We start from the raw sequence: 17,951 nt of genomic DNA on the forward strand, positions 1-17,951 counted from the left end.
TTATCCGGATATCGGATAACCGGTTAACCGATTAACCGAAGGATTTTTTGTTATCCGATATCCGGATATTTTTGTGTCGGTTAACCGGATAACAAAAGAATAGTGCCGCGTCAGCGTTTTATGCATTTTAACATAATTTTAGAAAACACGCAGTTAATGTGCAGTGGTGGATGCAACGAACGACTTTATGTTTATCCTACATATTCCCTAATGTTCAAATTCACAAGAAAATTTACGTCACACTAATGAAACGGTAAATACATCTATTGTGAGGTGATTGGCTCGGAGGGATAAATTTTTAGATACGAAAAAAAATGTTCGTTTAGTAACAATGTTTGCGGCCCGGTGCATTGTGGGACATCTCCATACATTTTGATATGAATTTCCCACAATGCACCGGGTAACTTGCAACGAAACATAGCTAACTTGCAAGTTTTTTGTTTGTTTTCAAAACGGCGTCCCATACTGCTTAAGCAGTAAACGCGTAAATTTAATATATGCTGGACAATTATGAACACTAAAACGAAATCGGCGCCACAATTGAATGATGTTGGAATATACTTATTATTATCCGGTTAAACGGATAGCTAAATTCAAAATATCCGTATATATCCGTTATCCGGATAGTGGAAATTATTGATATCCGAACCAACCCTAAATTGTAACAGCGAAAATTGCGGAAATAGGCACGTGTAAGTGTTTTTAATTAATTGACACAAACTACTTAAAAACTTAGCGATGGCTTGTCTCTTCTGTTATGCGGAAGGGAGTTTAAATACGGTCTTGGTGGCTACATAGGGGGCTTTGAAAAAGTTTAAAAAATACAGTGTAAATGAGAGTGTTTGTGATGTCACAATGCACCGAGCTTGCACGACCTAGCACCGAGAGTTAACCTGATATGCTCGGTGCTCGCCCAAACAGAACTGTTGCAGTTTTGGCCCACCCTTACAACTAAATAAGTGTCAAATAGTCAATAAAATAGCGTACAATAATGTCAAGAAAATGATTGATGTAAAACGCGTTGCTCAAACGCGAATATGCACCTGCACACCAGCCCACATTCAATCGATAAAACCTTATTTTCTGCACCTGCGAATCCGAATTTAGTCGATGCCAGAATTTCCTTCAAAATATATTCTGTGTTAAAGGGTTTATTTTCTTGCTGCCTACCACAGAGAACAGTGCAGCAAAATGAATTGGAATAACAGAGAATTTTTCTCAGTGGAGAAGTTAAGTTACTGGTATATGACGGTTTGTTTCAGTGTCGTGTCAGTGGTGGGAAATTCAGTGACAGTTACCGTCATAAGACAGTCAAAACGAGTTCGTCGTTTGGTGAACTTCTTCCTCTGCATGTTGACCGTCAATAACCTCGTCTTGACCTCTGGTAACCTCGCCTTTGTAGCTATGCAAGCTTTCTTTGAACACAGGGCTTTGTTTGCCAACAACACCACTTTTAATGCGACGTTCTCGAACGAAAGCTTTAATAATCAGTCTGTTGACACATATTCATGGAAAGCACGCTTCACATCAAGCTTGCGTGTTCATTTTATAACTGCTTGCGGAGGTTGCCAACTCTGGATATTACTTACCATCGTTATGGCTCCTAAATTAGTGATGAAAACCAGAATTACTTGGCCTGTGAAGTTACCAACGTTGACTCTTGCGGGGCCTTGTCTGCCCTATGTTTTTTGTTCGATCTTAGCTGCCACAGAAAGTTGGATGCCTTGCAAAGAGTCAAGCTCATTGCAACCAGTCGCTATATTGCGAACTTGCTGTCGATTTGCCGTTGTTACTCTTCTATGGGTGTTTCCTGTTGTCGTTTACTTGATGACTTCTTTTAGAAGGTAAGTTGTTTTTTAACAGCTGACTATTTTATCGCGTAAACCTAAAAGTGTTGGCAAAATTAGATGCACCAGACATTTTGGAATACTTGCCTTTACACCAGTGGTTCTTAAACTTTTAAAGCATGCGGCGCATTAAAGAACTAAAATTTCCTTCCGCGGCACACTTAGCAGGTAAACATGATAAAAGTTGTTAAAACAATGTTTATTTTCAACTTAATTGTGGTGGGTAATGATGCTTTTCATTACAAACAACAAAAACATCAGCTTTGAAACGTTTTTATGCACACACGTATTTTATCATGAAGTCCTAAAACACCCGGAAATGTTTTTACTTTGGGAATATTTCGCTGCACACTTGAAATTCTTTCACGGAACATTAGTGTGCCCCGGTACACATTTTGAGAATCACTGCTCTGCACTGACAGTAAAATGGTTCGCATGAGCTTTTTGACGCGACCCACTAGATCAGTAGTTCGTTTCCCATTGCTTGATTATGAAGACTTTCATCTGCTCAAAACTTCATCGTAAATCTGCACATTTAGAGTTTTCGAGATCCAAAATCAATGCGTTGTGACTGAAATTGCGGACGCGACCGACTATTTACAAATTATAATCTAGTATTTTTTTTTACTTGGTTTAACACCAAGCGACCGAGATCCTATTAACCCAAATTGTGTAAAACGCATGTATTAATATAACTATATTTTACCAACTCTCTCTATAGATAATCTCTCTCTCTCTCTAAATACATATGCTTTTAAATTGCATAATCAGTCACCAGTTAAGTGACAAAGGCCTAGACAAACTATATATATCACATACATAAGCCTAAATGGCTTTCTTTCTATTCTAACAGGGAGGAGAATGTACCTGTTGGGTCTGGCCGGTCCCGCTTTTCTAGCACCCTATCCGCCCTGCATCGCTTGTCACTGCGCATACACTTTCCACGAATGCCACACTCAACTCCGAGAAGAAATCGTTACGAAACCTGGACCGCCGAAACATTCCGGGTCATCACGTTGGCAAAGACTATAACCGCACTACTTTGGCTGCCATTTTTCGGTTCCCTAGCATTAACGGCCTTTCGACCGTGCTCTGACGTCACGATGGATTACGTCACGTGGTCTTACAGCGTCCTCTTGTGTTCTTCGTCATTCCCTGTGATGCTGTTCGCTTGCAGTGGTAAATTTCGGGACGGATGTAAGAGATTGTGCAACGGTGACAAGCAAGACCCTAATTCACGAAAGACCTCTGATCATCGCAACAGGTATGAAGTGTGTAGTTTAGGGGAAAATGACACCCATTCAAAATAGGTGAAAATGGCCCAATAACTGTTTTAAATTCTTGTTTATATTTTTTGGACAAGTGTTGTCCCAAACCTAACCCATTCTAAACTCTAACACTTACTTCACTTAAACGTATAAGCAGGTTACGCCTATGATTTGTTAAAAGAAATAAAACGCGAAGTATGCGATGTAATATGTTGGTTTATGTGTTAATATTTTTGGCACCAAAAGGTTTTTATTGCATTCCAGCGTGCATAAAACCAAAATACAATTCGGCAGCTGAATTTTTTTTTTACATGGTGCTGTTCACACAATGACAGGAACCAGAGAAAATACAGTGCCCCCGTAATGGGACGGCAGCTGCCGATGCCTCTACAGCCGAGAGGTGCTACCATGGAATCGTGCTTCAATACTCAGCGCCGAACGCAAAGTGAAGATATTAGTTCAAAACATGGCAGCCATGGGACTTGTGTTACTCACTGCGCTAGGAGCGTCTCTCTCGGAGGAAGTCAAAGTCACATTCCTCTCAACTGGAAAAAGATTCGCCCTCGTGTTGCGCCACAGCCCCTGGCTCCAGAAGCCGTCGAGACGTCAATCAAGGTCGAGCAAAGGTCACAAAACACCTTAGAAGTCCCAGATCGTGGGCCCACAAAGTTGTCTCCAATCTATTCTTTGTTCACGGTTAGCTCAAAGATTTTACCTCTCAGAAAAAGATCGATTAAGGAATACATGTCAGATCCAGGGGTTGAACTCGACAAAATGGAAGGTGCGGAGGCGACACAAAGTATACGAGACGATGGGTTCAACTTTATGAATGACGAACGCTTATAAACGTTTCAAAGTTTTAAACCATTTTTTCTTGTAATTTTGTTGTGATTTAGTGTGTGAATATTAAACATGCATGTAATCAAGGTCTTTTGAGGGCACTCCTGACTGGAATATGTAGACGTGTCTTTTGTAAAACGCCCTGGTAATCTCATGACATTTGTTGCCCAATCATAAGCATGCATTGATTTTGTGTACTCAGTTTTCAAAGTGAGCGATTTTATGAAAAAAACACTACGTAAATTTTCGCGATCTGCTTTTTTAATTTTTAGCCATGCAGAATGGTCGTCAACGCTTAAACGCCATAGGTCGTGTCGGTGTGTTTCTCCTGACGGTTCGTTACATGAAATAATCACTTGTTGTACACCCCCAAAACATACTTTCCTGGTGTTCGGCGTTTCTGTTGCTTGCATTATTTTGTATGATAGAATCATCGCTTTTGTAATGTCCAAACATTTTGTAAATAAAATCATCTTTTCAAGATTTGTTTTCCGCACTCAAAAAACATATTAACACCGGGGAAATACATACTATGGACAAGTGGTTCTGACCTACAAGTTCTTTAGGAAGTTACCATTGGAAGACGCTCTGTTTCATACATTGTATTTTTTACCAAACAGATCGCATGCTTTACATTTAAGTTGTTAAGCAGACTTCTACAGAAGCCCAGAGTTTTTTTATTACTGCCAAGGAATCTAGGGTAAAGTGAAGTGTATGTTACGCAATGATGATTTGTTATTGCCTTATTAGCTTGTTATAGTGAACGCGTCAGTACATTACCTCTTTTAGCATGAAGTATATCCTCCCGTTAGCCTGTTGCACGCCGACTATAAAACCTGATAAGGAGTGCCGTTCACATAGCAACGGTGGGAGTTTGTCTGGGATGGGATCGTGTTTACGAGTTTGCCCGGTGCAGTACAAATGTTCTGGCATTGGCGCGAGCTTAAGAGAAAATTGAATTTTGCGGGGACGGGCTTCTTTTTTCAGGAGTGAGTCGACTTGTTATTGCAAGGAAATAGCCTTGCCTCGTATCGGAATCACAGCTAAGGAGTTACATTTAGAATCTCGGCACGTCGACTGCGTTCACATACGCGTATTACGTTACGGGAGAGCACAACAGTAAACGATTCGGCAGAATCAGAATCAAATACACCGCCTTCTAGAGTGTGGGAACTCCTGGTAAGGACAATGTTTCAGCAAGAGGAAGATGAGACTCCCCTTGATGGCGAGCACTCCGCCACCGCAGCAAGAGATTACGGCCGAATGGGATGCCGAAAGTCGGACCCGCGGGAGCCAACAGGCAGGAGTAGCAGGATGGGAACGGTTGCCAAGTCAAATACCGGGAACTTGCTGCAGGACAAGGAGTACGACGTTCCGGCACCGTCGACACTAAACCCGCCCGATTTTGTTGCATATGAACCGTGTACCCCCGCCGTCACTTGCACATTCCACACACCGGGAGACCACAATACATGGTGGACTGGTAACGGAGATGAAAGGCAGACTTATTCCTACTACAATCAAGTCGGCCCCTATCCCAGTAACAGCAGTCAGGACAGCACTAACTACCCGTACAACTTTGAAAGCTATAACTCCGCGCAGAGAGCTTACGTTTCATTGGATCAAGTGCAAGTTCCTGTCGCTGTGAACGATCAGGGTGTCGCCACTGAGGAACTTGAAAACCAGGGCTACGTCGTTAATACAGCCCTGCAGAGTCAGTCAGCACCGCAGCTGTGGCAGTCTCACAACGCTTGTGGAGTTATGGATAGTAATAACGGCAGGGTGATGGGTGCCGAGTCAAGTTATGGTACTTCTTCTTTAAGCAGGCCTCTGACAACCAATATTCCAAACCTGTCAGCAACACAAGCGTCTGCTGTCGGTGACCAAGCGCATGCAAGTGATGTTGTGGATAGTTCGCTTACTTCGCAAACTAGTGCTGCTTCGTTGGGCTCCAGCAGACTGTACAAGGGTTTTGACGGTGCTTTGGCTGGTTATTACAGCTATGATGGATCTAGTACGCACCAAGATGGAGTTGAATTGGGCCAGCACCATCAGCCAATCAAATTTCGCATTCGAACAATCACGGACTGTGAGTTTCAGTGCCCTTCAGCCACTTTACCCGTTCTCCCTGCCAATTGCATTTTCCCGCCGCTTAACTGTCACCAGCAAGTAACCATGGCCTCGCTGGGCCCTGGCGGCGTCACGCAGACCTCAACGGAAGCCACGCGGCCTCTGCACCTGCCCGCGGCGGCCGACAGTTTCTCAAGCAAGTCGAACGCCGCCGACCACCATGTTGTACACAACAATGGGGAGTCCATGACACAGGGTTTGAATGACAAGACAAATGACGATGAGCTTAGAATGGGAAATTTAAATGGATCCAGCGAGCAACATTTGTGCGATACAGGTTAGGATTTAAAGATTGAATAACAAGGTCAAGTATATTGGCTACTTCTATCATTGTAGCAAACAGAAGCGAAATTTGACTGTTATTTCGTAGGCAAGTTAATGATGATGATAAATTCTCTCCACTTACAAAACCGGCTGGACACCACAAATTGCAAATAGTTTAGCCGTAATACTCCTCGAATCAAACTCGCACAGTCTATGTGTAGTTGTAGTGCATGCCATTGGTTAATTTGCTGTTTTTGTGTGTGCAATTTTATTTATTATTGACGTTAAATTTTGCGTAGTTTTTGCTTTCTTGATAATGTGAAACCTAACTGCGTTTTAATAAGATTTAAACGTAAACTATTGACAACATGATTAAGTATTTGCGATTGGCCTTTCGTCACCAGGTGCTCGCCATCAATCCTCCATTGCGGTTGTTGAACGCGGACGCCATTTTGTTTTCACCAGTATGCATAAAGTGCTGGTGTCTACGTTTAATTTCTTGTTTTTTCTCACTATAATTGTATAAAAAAACACATTTTTGGGAATACTACAATATCGAATTTGATAATGATTTTATCTTAGGGAACCATAAGCTAAAATCGTCAATGATTTAATTGCATAATTTTAATATTTCAACCAGCACAAAACAGAAGCTAAAATAAAAGCACAGAGTCTACCCTTGAGAACCTAATTTGAAAATACTTACTATGAGGAAAGTTTTAACACACTGTTGTTAAACCGTTTATTTTATTTCTACAGATACAAGCAAGAAAGAAACAGGCGCAACACAGCAGTACTTCACAGGCCATGGACAGCAGCAGCTTTTGGATATCGGAAACAAACAAGTATTTCAACCTGCAGAAGAAGAGGTACATAGTTTTATGTTTTAAGTCATATAAACCATTTTAAAACTGCTTTACCTGCAAACTATCCATACCTGTTTTTAAGCAAAAGATTTTAAAGTATACCATATTCAATTTTTTTAGATTAATGCACCTTTTTCTGTCAACGGAGATGCAGAGACAGGGTCCAATTCACGGTTTCATTTACAGTCGTTTTATCCCAGACCCGAAAGGCAAGTTCAGATTTAACATTATCGCAATTTTGATATCTTTAATTAGCTCCACAGTGCTTCCATTAGGAGCTTTTCAAATTTTCCTGCTTTCAACAGTAGAGACAAACCCAAACATAAATTAAGTTCTATTAAATGCGAGGAATAAACCTGTTTATGACGTCACTTTGCAGCCACCAAGCGCCGCCTGTAAAAATGGAAATAGCTGAAAGGCTGGGAGAACCGAATGGATTCTGCTCTGGAGGTTCTTGGAAAACATTTACTGCGATTTGTCCGAATGTCGTTGCACCAAACTCACCGACGGTGCCCATGCTGCCGTATCAGAGACCATCTTGGTTCACAGCCGACGCTTATTCGAGGCAGTCAATTCGAATGGTGACTGACATGGCTCAAACTGTTACAACTGATCCCGATGTTAATGTGTGGAAGACGAACAAAGCTTCGATAAACAAGCGTAAGTATATGACATACTATGACCTTGCATTGCCGTGCACAAAAGCAGTTGTAATATACTTTCATGACAAACATTTTCTATAAAACTGTGTTGCCCAACCTCTTTTGGCTAAAATAGTTTGTTTTTACATGTTCGTGCTACACTTATCCGACTAGAAACACAAATGAATTATTAAAAGAAATTTGTTTTTTTCGGTGCTAATTAACTGCAAATGTGTACGCTAGAGTTTTGTTCCTATAGTTTGGTACTTTTAGCCGCATGATACGTATTTGATGAGTATTTTAATGCAGATAACAATGTCACAAAGAAACAACGAAGAACGGTCGATAAAAAATCATCTGAGGAGAAAAAATTTAAGTGCAATTATGCCGAATGCAACAAAAAGTTCCTGAAAGATCAAGAACTCAAAGTTCACCGGAATAAATATCACTTGGGCAAGAATACAGACATTTTTTTTCTCTTTTCTCATTCTTTGGCCGTTTCATTAAAACACGCAAATTTAAGTTACATTTTAATGCAACATGTCAATTTAAATGTAGGACTACAAAATTATGTCGTTTGAGTAACAAAAATCAGTCGAATTTTTTTATTTTTACTATTGGCCTGCATGCAGATTAGTGTTCATAAGTCATAACTGATCGATATTTAATCACCAATTTGTTTAACTGGCGTTGCAGGTTTGAAGAAGCCTTATTTCTGCGACACCTGTGACAAGAGCTTTCGTCGCCCCGACCAGCTAAAACGCCACCAGAAGATTCACACTGGAGAGAAACCTCACGAATGTAGCATCTGTGGAAGATGCTTTGCTAGAACTGATCACAGAAACACGCATTATAACAAGCACAGCGGTAGGTTGAACATGCGATATAAACTGTACCAGGCCTAAATCTTGTCATGGGGTAAATTTAAGGAACCATTATGTTGACATCTAGTAAAAAATAAAAATGTCATGTTTTGATCCAACTTCATTCTACAATGTCGTACAACTTAGCGAGACAACGTACTGTCAACAAGGTCATACTCACGCAGACTTTATTTTGGCAGCAGATGTGGTTGGTTAGCTTGCTGGGAAAATGCGGGAGTATGTTACAACTTTGAAAGCGTCCGAGGGGATAAACCAGATAACGAGACTTGAGGGCCTTTGCTGGCAGCATATTGCACGTTAAAAACTGCTTTAACAAACTTAGCCACCAAATGAACGTTCAAATGTTCCGAAAATTACACGTGGTAGATATTCTTAAAGGCATCGAAAGTTGTTTACTGCCTACTCTCAACCATTATTCACCTATTACTTCTTCCACAAACCTTTGAAACTGCTGTCATGGTGGTTTCGAATGAAATGGGATTTCCGTATTATTTTGTACATTTCTATGAAATCAATGTATAACCCAGTTCAAATGTGTGACAGAGTCATTAAGTTTTTTTTGTAATTTTTTAGGTGAAAAGCCGTTTGCGTGTCATAGGATGGGCTGCAACAGAAGATTTGCTCGCAACGACGAGTTGAGACGACACGAGGCAAAACACAACAGTGCTGTAAATGAAGCAAATCGACAACAAGCTATGGTCGCTGAGAACAGGCAAATGACAGACAGGTAAGAATAGAGAAAAATTGAAAATATCGAATCGACGGGGATTCGAATCCTAAAAGTCGATTAAAGTCAGATAATAACGTATTTCAAAATTTTCTGCTGTTGCAGACTTCACTTGTCATTGCGTGATTTGTAAAAAAAGCTCAATTACAAGCAATGATTGTGTAATTACACGTGTGCTGGTCAGAATTATTCACAGTAGTTTAGTTAACGTATTTGGTGTAAATTTAATCTATTTTAGTTGGTTATACCAGCGGTAATAAGAGAAGCTTGTAAAAACCTTGTCTTAGGAATAGTAATTCGATATTCTAAACGGCATTTGACATTGCTAGAATAATAACTGGGTTCTACTTAAGTTCTACAGTCTATAGTATAGACTAGAGCAGTGGTTCCCAACCTTTCGTGGACCATGGCCCCCTTAAAGTAACTTTTTGGTCTCGTGGCCCCCTTCAAGTTACCATGTAGGACTAGAGTATAGAGACTCTATACTCTCCGTCTACAGCAGTGGTTCTTAACCTTTTTATAACGGCCGAACCCCCACGATATTCTTCAGCCTTTGGTCGAACCCCAAAGTTACATCCTAGGTTTTTTAACCGATTTTGTTTGGTGGGTCATAATTTGTTTTTGTTCAAACGTAGTGGCAACAGTTACTGTTTGTCATTTTGTTAAGTTCTGACATAATGATAGAAGCAACTTTTGTTTCAGGATTGCAATAATTTCGGCATTTTTTGGTTTTTAGTAAAATGAAGCATTGTATTTTTAGCATCTGTACACAAACATGAAAAAGATGAAGTAATAAATTTTTGCTAACAACAAAATTTCGTTGTTTTTCTGCTTACAATCAACACGCACAATGCTCTTTGTTACGTCAAAAAATAAATTAAACCTTAGTGCAGGGGGCTACATTGCGTGGAGATCAGTAAAGTGTTTATGGTGTCATAATCTATATTGTGAAGCTTGAGGTACCTGTTTTGTTCTCATTGTTTGCACACAATAGGCGTACAAAAAGCCTGACGCATATGCTGGTACCCTTTTTAGTACCACAAAAACTGTTTAGAGCAGTTTAAAAATCAAAATATATAGCTGTGTAGCTCAGTTGGTAGAGCGCGAGTCCCGGAAAGACTCCTGTCGTGGGTTCGAATCCCACCGCAGGCTAGATTTTTCTAGCCTACGCCTTGCCATATGGTGGTGAATGCTTGGTGACCGGCTGATTCGGTATAGCGCCTTCAATGGGCCTGGCGTACTGTGATTTATATAGCAAAAGAGTTTTATTTACGCCTCGGCCGCCAATACGTATATTTTAATAAACATGTTTACGGACCCTGAAGTTTGACGAAAACGGGGATTTGTATTGCACTTCAAAAAGACCTTCGTCGAACCCCTGATTCGGCGTTGCCGAACCCCTGGAGTTCGATCGAACCCCGGTTAAGAACCACAGGTCTACAGTCTACACCAGGGCTACTTAATTGGCGGACCGCGGTCCATATCCGGACCTTTAAGGTTTTGGATGTGGACCTCGACGGTGTTTCGAATATGGCTACATATACGATATTGCGTGTTAATTACTTCATAAAATGTAGCAGCAAATTTTAAACTAGGGTCCGCATAGCTCTCGGTCGGCTGGCGAGAAGCCCAAAATCTTTCTGTTATGCGAGGTCAGAATGTCCAACTGTGACGGAAAAAGTCCATTATTCCACTACACAATTAACAATAAATAGCGATTGTTTCCGCACAATTGTATCTGTGATGTAACAAACTGAATCTTTAATCATTGCCATACGAAGTAATCCTGCAAACCAGATAAAATGTATTTTTTACAATGCACTTTCGCAGGGGCAAATTAACGTTTAGTGTCGAATTCAAGCTTTAGTTTTTCCTGACATAAACATTCGGTTTAAACAAATGTGTTCATCTTGTACCGCGATTCCCCCCATTAGCTATGACCCCAATTGGCTAAGACACGTTGCATTTGCGTTACTGACAGAAGTGTCCGAACCTTTGGTAATTTTTACTATTTCTATCTGGACCTTTAACAAAACTAATTGAGTAACTCTGGTCTACACTGTTCAAAATTGACCCTTTCTAAATAAACACATGTTGGTACCAACACATTAAGCCACAGGTTTGCATGTTGGCTGTGGTGTGTCGATACATAACCAACAATTAGGCAGTAAATTCAATTTTTCCTTTGCACCTATGTGGCGTTACTGTTTTTATTGGACATAATTAAACTATTATTTCCGTTCCCCTAAGTTTGGAACTATCATTGGTTTAAAAAATATTGTAAAAAGCAACTCATTTTGAAACATACTTTGCTATCTACTAAATTTTCCACTATTTTTTCAAAAAAGGTTTAATTCTATACATTCCGTTTTCAACCGTGTTTTGTTAACATTCACCCAAAACTGTTTAGAGAGATTTCCGGATCCCGTCTAATGTCTGGTGACTGCCACGGCTCCTACTTGGATAACTACAGGAATCATACAGCAATGATGCAACCGATATACACAATGCCTGGTCAGTTTGTGTTATTTTGGTAAATTGTAAGCAAAAAAACGTTAGAATGTTAAAAACTCTGTAAACTTATACGCAGATAAAAAAGTGTGCTATAAAGTGTTTCGACTTGTCTAAAAGTTGAAATGTTGCTGTAAAACGACTGTCGTGTAAATAAACATTAATTCGCTATAGACGGGTTTAGCTATATCGTTCACAGACTCGCCGCTGACCGCGTTATGATCATAAAATTCTTGGGATTTACATCGCCCTGTTGGATAAGTTTACAACAATGGACAAGGGGGCATGTTTTTCGCTTTGAAAACTTGATAAGTTTAGGAAGAAATACAAGACGACGTTGCGTGTGATTGGAGCCACTATACCGCCCAGTGTGCTGAAGACTGTAGTTAATCACCAAAATCCCGAAAACCTAGTTTCGCTGTCGAAATCTACCCAGATAACCGAACTCGCAATAAGCGATGTAACCAATTTAAATCAAGGACAGAGCCTTTAAATCAGTGGTTCCCAACCTTTCGTGGCCCATGGCCCCCTTAAAGTAACTTTTTGGCCTCGTGGCCCCCTTCAAGTTACCATGTAGGACCTGTGGCCCCCTTAATATGTAGATAGCAATCTCGCGTTGGAATGCGGTATTAATTTTGGCCTTAAACAGGTCTAATAGAGTAAATGAGCGTGATAAACCTCACTATAAGCAAATAGTATGTGAAATAGTCGATTAAATTTGGGAATAAAGTTAAAGTGTAAATGACGTTTAGTGGGTGTTTCTTGTGAATCCACGCCCGTGGCCCCCCGGAACACAGCTCGTGGCCCCCCTGGGGGGCCCTGGGCCCTGGTTGGAAACCACTGCTTTAAATCTTTATCATGTGAGTTTCGGAAGTGTAACGTCTGACAATCAAAAGTATCAATTTTCCGCCATTTATCTGTTTTAATAAAGCAGTGTTACACAGTGGCGTATCCAAGGGGGGGGTTTTGGGGGTCCGGACCCCCCCCTTTTCAAAAAGTTTTGCGTAAATTAAATAGGCCAAAATCGTTCCGTTTACCACTGCGTGATAACAGGGAGTCGTTATCTCAATGACGCGAGCCTTCAATCTCTTGTATTCGCTTGTTATCTAATCGCCAATTGTGACGTAACAAGGGTTTAATAAGGAGGTTTATGCGCTAACAATCGGAAAGTTACGTTCCGGCTAGGACGCTGGTAGCAGATTCTTGCTAAGTGGTAGCTGCACGAAGTGCAACATATCAAACTGTTTTTGCATTTGAACAATGTAAAAGTGTTAAAAACGTGTAATGTTGTGTTGCTTTGATCCGCCAAACACGTAATAGTTTGTCAAAAACATTAGATCGATGTAAATCGAGTTATGTTATTAGGGTAATTTGTTACTTGCCAGGCACAATTTATGCCTTCTGCAGTTACCACCTTGCATTCGTGATTTTGCGCAACTTAACAGTAGGATTACCGCTTCAGCAAGAGATTTAGTTCTTTAGAAATTGGATTTGTTTTTTTTAAGCAACGATTTTGATTACCTGACAGTCACGCTTATTTTGCAGCTGCAGTTTGGCTGAGTAAGCTAGATAGCAGCGGCGAAATCAGAAAACTACAAAGGTTTCGCTAAAATTACCTGTTCTTCCTGTCAATTAGATGGGTAGAGAAACCGCCAATTTTGGAAAAAGTGCTTTGCCGCATAACGCGCCGTTTTGAACGACGTGCGACGTCATTAGGGATTTCCCCCAAAAAAATTTTAGACTCTTTAACGGTAGAGCTACTAACACTGAGATTTGGCTGAGGCCCGGTCTGAGAACTTCTGGTAGGTGGCGCAATGGAGCATAGGCGTTTATGGTGCTGTTACAACAATTTTGGTTTATGGTAAGAATAATAGCTGAGTCGGCACCATAAACGCCTATGCTCTGTTGCGCCAACTACCAGAAGTTCTCAGACCGGGCCTAAGCCAAATCTCAGTGTTAGTAGTTCTACCCTCTTTAACAAGCTTGTTCATTTCACCCCCTCCCCAGTTTTAAATAATAACCTACATATTGTTTGAGAATAATACAACGAATTGTATGCGAGGAGTGGTTAATATTACAAAAACAGTTAAACAAATTGGTTGTTGGGCGATTACAGAGATATACGACCGAATTTCCCTTTGCTGTTTGTTGTTCAAACTGCCTAGATTTCAACTGTGTCGATTTTTTCACTCCTTTAATTCGCCCATTGATTCTTCCGCGCCCATTTTATAGTTGCAAACCATCCGTATTTGGCACCAACCGTAAAAACCATTCTTTTAATGTTTTGGGTACCCCCTAAGTCATAACGATTACTGCTCGCTACTTAACCCACATAACCCTGTTTTGTTGCAGTTCCACAACAGTGTAGAGGTTCGCTTTCCTGAGACGAACAAGTGTACGTATATGCCTCAACCTCCATGTAAGTAAAATCAGAAACGTATTGTTTAATTATGGGTCCCCTTCTGTGAAGGGGACACATATTGTTTTTGTCCGCATTTTTTTTTCTTTTTTTCTTTTTTCTGTCTAACGCTAGTTTGTTAAACGCGTTTGGTCAAGAAAGAGTGCTCCAAATTTTAATAAATTTGTTACATATTTGTTACATATTAATCCAAATTTGATCCTCCTGAAGTTTGACCCCGAATGACCCAGCGGTTCACCCGCAGGCCCCCAAAACGTAAAAATTTGAAAACGGCTCTACTGACTAAAGTACATCATCTAGGAGTTATGTGCTCTGTTGGTTGGTGCAATGTGAGGTTTTCTAAAGAATTTTCTAACTTTTAACAGGATTTACCCATTTTTACCCCTTAAACCCCGAAATATTCGTTTTTGTCTAACGCTGGTTTGTCAAACGCGTTTGGTCAAGAAAGAGTGCTTCAAATTTATTCAAATTTACACAGATGTTAGCGATTGTTTAAAACCTAATCCTCTTAAAGTTTGACCCCAAATGACCCAGCGGTTCACCCACAAGCCCCCAAAACGTAAAATTTTGAAAACGGCTGTACTGACTAAAGTACATGATCTAAGAGTTTCATGCTTTGTTGGTTGGTGCAATGTAAGGTATTCTAAATAATTTTCCAATTTTTTATTGGATTCACCCATTTTTTACCCCTTTAACCCCGAAATAATCGTCACCCCTTAAATCCTGAAATAATCTTTTTTGGTTTTAGGCCAGAAATACAAGGCCTAATGTGCTGAAATTTCAAACAATTGTTTGCAGTAGTTTACTCGTTTAGTATTCAAAAATTTGCCTTAATCGGCCAAATAATGACTTTCACAGCCCATAGATTGTGTACACTGTCAGTCAGACAGAAGTCCCAAGGGAGTCATTCACTGGTTTACGATTAAAACGGTTTAGTGCAGAGCGGGAGGGATCAGCTTGACGTCCGGACAGACGTTTTAAGAGACAGTCTTTTCGGTGATTAGAAATCAGCTGTTTTTTGTCCTTAAGAATCTAAAAATCACCGCAACATTTGTTTACCGTAAATCTGCACAAACATGCGTGTGGGAACCCATTAGTTTTTGTTTACAAAAACAATCATATGTATAGATCAAATGATGTGTATAGTAAATTGGTAAATATCGTATAGAATATACAAAAGGGAAGTATATCAGAAAGCCACCCTTCTAGCTGAGACCGTAAATACTGTACCTGCGAAGGCTGTTACGTTACACCTTCGCCTAAATGACGACCCCCTCTTTTACTCATTGAATCAGAAATTAACTCAAAGTCCATTGGCCTTACGGCCTTTAATGTCCGAAACGTTGTAATCCACAATCGGCATCGTGGGTATTAAAGGAAAACCAATTTGGTATTTTCATTCCTCAGTTTACACTTGTCTTGTAGATTCAAGCATGCATTATGACATGTATGCGAATTTACTTCAACTTGTAAAACAACGAACTTTAATCCTGGGATTTCGATAGGTTTAAACACCGCTAACACATAACGTACAGAAACATTAGGAAAAGGGAGTCGGTTTTCCTTTAACCCGTGGTATCAAATTTCGCGGGCACGGTGTTCAATGAAATGGCCAAAACAAAGTAACCATGGTAATTTTGGCAACTTGCTACATGTCAGACTGGGTTTCAGCTGGTGGGCAGTGTTACATGACTGGCGCAGCAGCCTTGTGTATAAACTGAACGTTTACTGTGCTGCTTTACTTGTCCAAGGAAAGGTATTACCAATATCACATGTGGAAAGCACATGATGAAAGGTTTGAGTTGATAGAAAGTGTTGTAACGTTGTGAAGGCGTTTTAGAAGAAAAGGTTTGTGTCCATGAAAAGCCTACAGTATCAACATGTATTTATGCCGGAGCACCTGTCTTCACGTGAATTATAGTGTACATGAGTCGCTAAAGTTAAACTGTTATCTACCAACACCTCAAGGCAAGGGCATCAACAAACAAGCGCTCACCCGAGCCGAATTTGATTTTAATATTTTATCCCAATTGGTAATTCATAAAACCATTGAGGGAGTGTTCACTTTTCAGCTCCCAAAAATTAAGACAACCTTTTGAAACGGCAAAAACGTTTTGCATCACAAAAGGCTAGTTATGCGATAATTATATGCATATGGTAGTTATGTTTTGTATATTTGTGCATAAATCCCCTTGAAGTTGGTTAGCCTTACATCAAAAATATATTGAAACCTGCTCAAAACAACGATAAGTAACTACAGGCCGACTGCAAGGATCTGGATGCGAAAATGGCATTTATTACCCACTTACTGGGAAACCTAAAACAAAGCCATAACAATTGCTAATGTGGGGCAGTTGGATCTTACCAACGCTAGGTCAAAAACTCATAAAAGGCTTCGGTGTAGTGTGTGACGTAACAATGCCAAAGTGACGTTGCTTCCATAAGCTGGTTGTTAAAACGGAGTGCATTTTTTGTCGGCGCAAATGTAAGCAGTCCAGTAGGTGGTGTGGTACGTCAAACATAAAATACGACTTTTCTTTTTTATGTGTTTACAGCAGTTTCAGTGAGTTTTTACTGTACAGCGACATCATGCCAGGACTAAACTTCGATTATACACAATTCCTGAAGAAACAAAACGCGCTGTACCTTCTCAAGTATCAAAACGACCCAATCGAGGCCGGCGATAACCCAGCACCAATCAACGGATTCAGTGGCCATGTTCCCTCCTACAGAACCAGTTTGCATGAGCAGAGAATGGTGCGATCCCTGGTTCGAAGCTTAACTAGTCCAATGAAGCCCACCACTGCTGAAGGTTTCACGAAAGCTGCGCCTGTTCCTGAATTTGAGGCGCCTAAAGTCAAAGAAACGGAGCCCAAGGATGGAGATAAGACTGTAAAACGTGCACAGTCTGCCCCACCGACAACTGTTGCTCATAAGCAAGTTTCCCCAAGACCAGTTATGCATCGGGGCCCACACCTTTCAAGGCTTTCGCTTATGTCAGCTGGTAGCGCAGACTCTATTCGACAAAAGCTGGCTAACAAAAGCCGAGCGTCGACGGCTGGATCGCGCAGGAATCGCACGATATCCTCTTTCACACCCAGTCTTCCTCTTACCCGTGATAGCTCAAGGGCCGGCGATTTTCGTCCCGACTCCACCGCTTCTTCAATTCCATACCGCCCAATTCAACGGCATTCTCCGCCTAACCACCCGACTGGCCCCCCTCAGACGCTCTACGGATCCAGCTTCTGGTATGCATGGGCAGACGAAAACACCAGCACCGCTGCGCCAAAGCACCGACCCGAATCCTTTCAAGAAGACCAGAGGCTGAACCGCAACCACAATGTACTGTACCACAAGCACGAAGGAGTGGTTCCTAAATATATGGGGTACGTTCCTGGCTATAAGTTCCGACATGGGGCTACTTATGGTGTTCTTACCGTACATGCTACGAACGATGGGGTGGTACATCGTCGCTTACCTGCCTGTTAAGCTTGAGTATATATCAAGTGTGGCTTGTGGGAGTCTATACAGAGTATTTCTATTTTGTATGGTGG

At 40.9% G+C, this 17,951-nt stretch overlaps 2 protein-coding genes across 7 annotated transcripts in view; both read left to right on the forward strand.

Moving 5' to 3' along the window:
• LOC145214686 (small G protein signaling modulator 2-like) overlaps nt 1-4,438 on the forward strand; it is a 43,346-nt gene extending 38,908 nt beyond the window's left edge. For all 6 annotated transcript variants that reach the window (XM_080083265.1, XM_080083268.1, XM_080083271.1 and 3 more), the window contains 2 exons: nt 2,701-3,111; nt 3,451-4,438. In XM_080083265.1, the coding sequence (XP_079939391.1) occupies nt 2,701-3,111; nt 3,451-3,961 (922 nt within the window). In that variant the 3' untranslated portion in view covers nt 3,962-4,438. The remainder of the gene's footprint in view (nt 1-2,700; nt 3,112-3,450) is intronic.
• Nucleotides 4,439-5,143: 705 nt separating this feature from the next.
• On the forward strand, nt 5,144-17,014 carry LOC145212971 (uncharacterized). Its single transcript, XM_080081217.1, has 10 exons — nt 5,144-6,362; nt 7,109-7,218; nt 7,336-7,424; nt 7,595-7,875; nt 8,166-8,309; nt 8,553-8,723; nt 9,314-9,467; nt 11,878-11,981; nt 14,331-14,397; nt 16,953-17,014. The coding sequence occupies exons 1-9, from the start codon at nt 5,144-5,146 to the stop codon at nt 14,360-14,362; spliced, it is 2,304 nt and encodes a 767-aa protein (XP_079937343.1). The 3' UTR covers nt 14,363-14,397; nt 16,953-17,014.
• The last annotated feature ends 937 nt before the right edge of the window (nt 17,015-17,951 follow it).

Source organism: Phallusia mammillata, chromosome 2 (genome assembly GCF_965637545.1).
Source record: "Phallusia mammillata chromosome 2, kaPhaMamm4.hap1.1, whole genome shotgun sequence".
NCBI lineage: Eukaryota > Metazoa > Chordata > Ascidiacea > Phlebobranchia > Ascidiidae > Phallusia > Phallusia mammillata.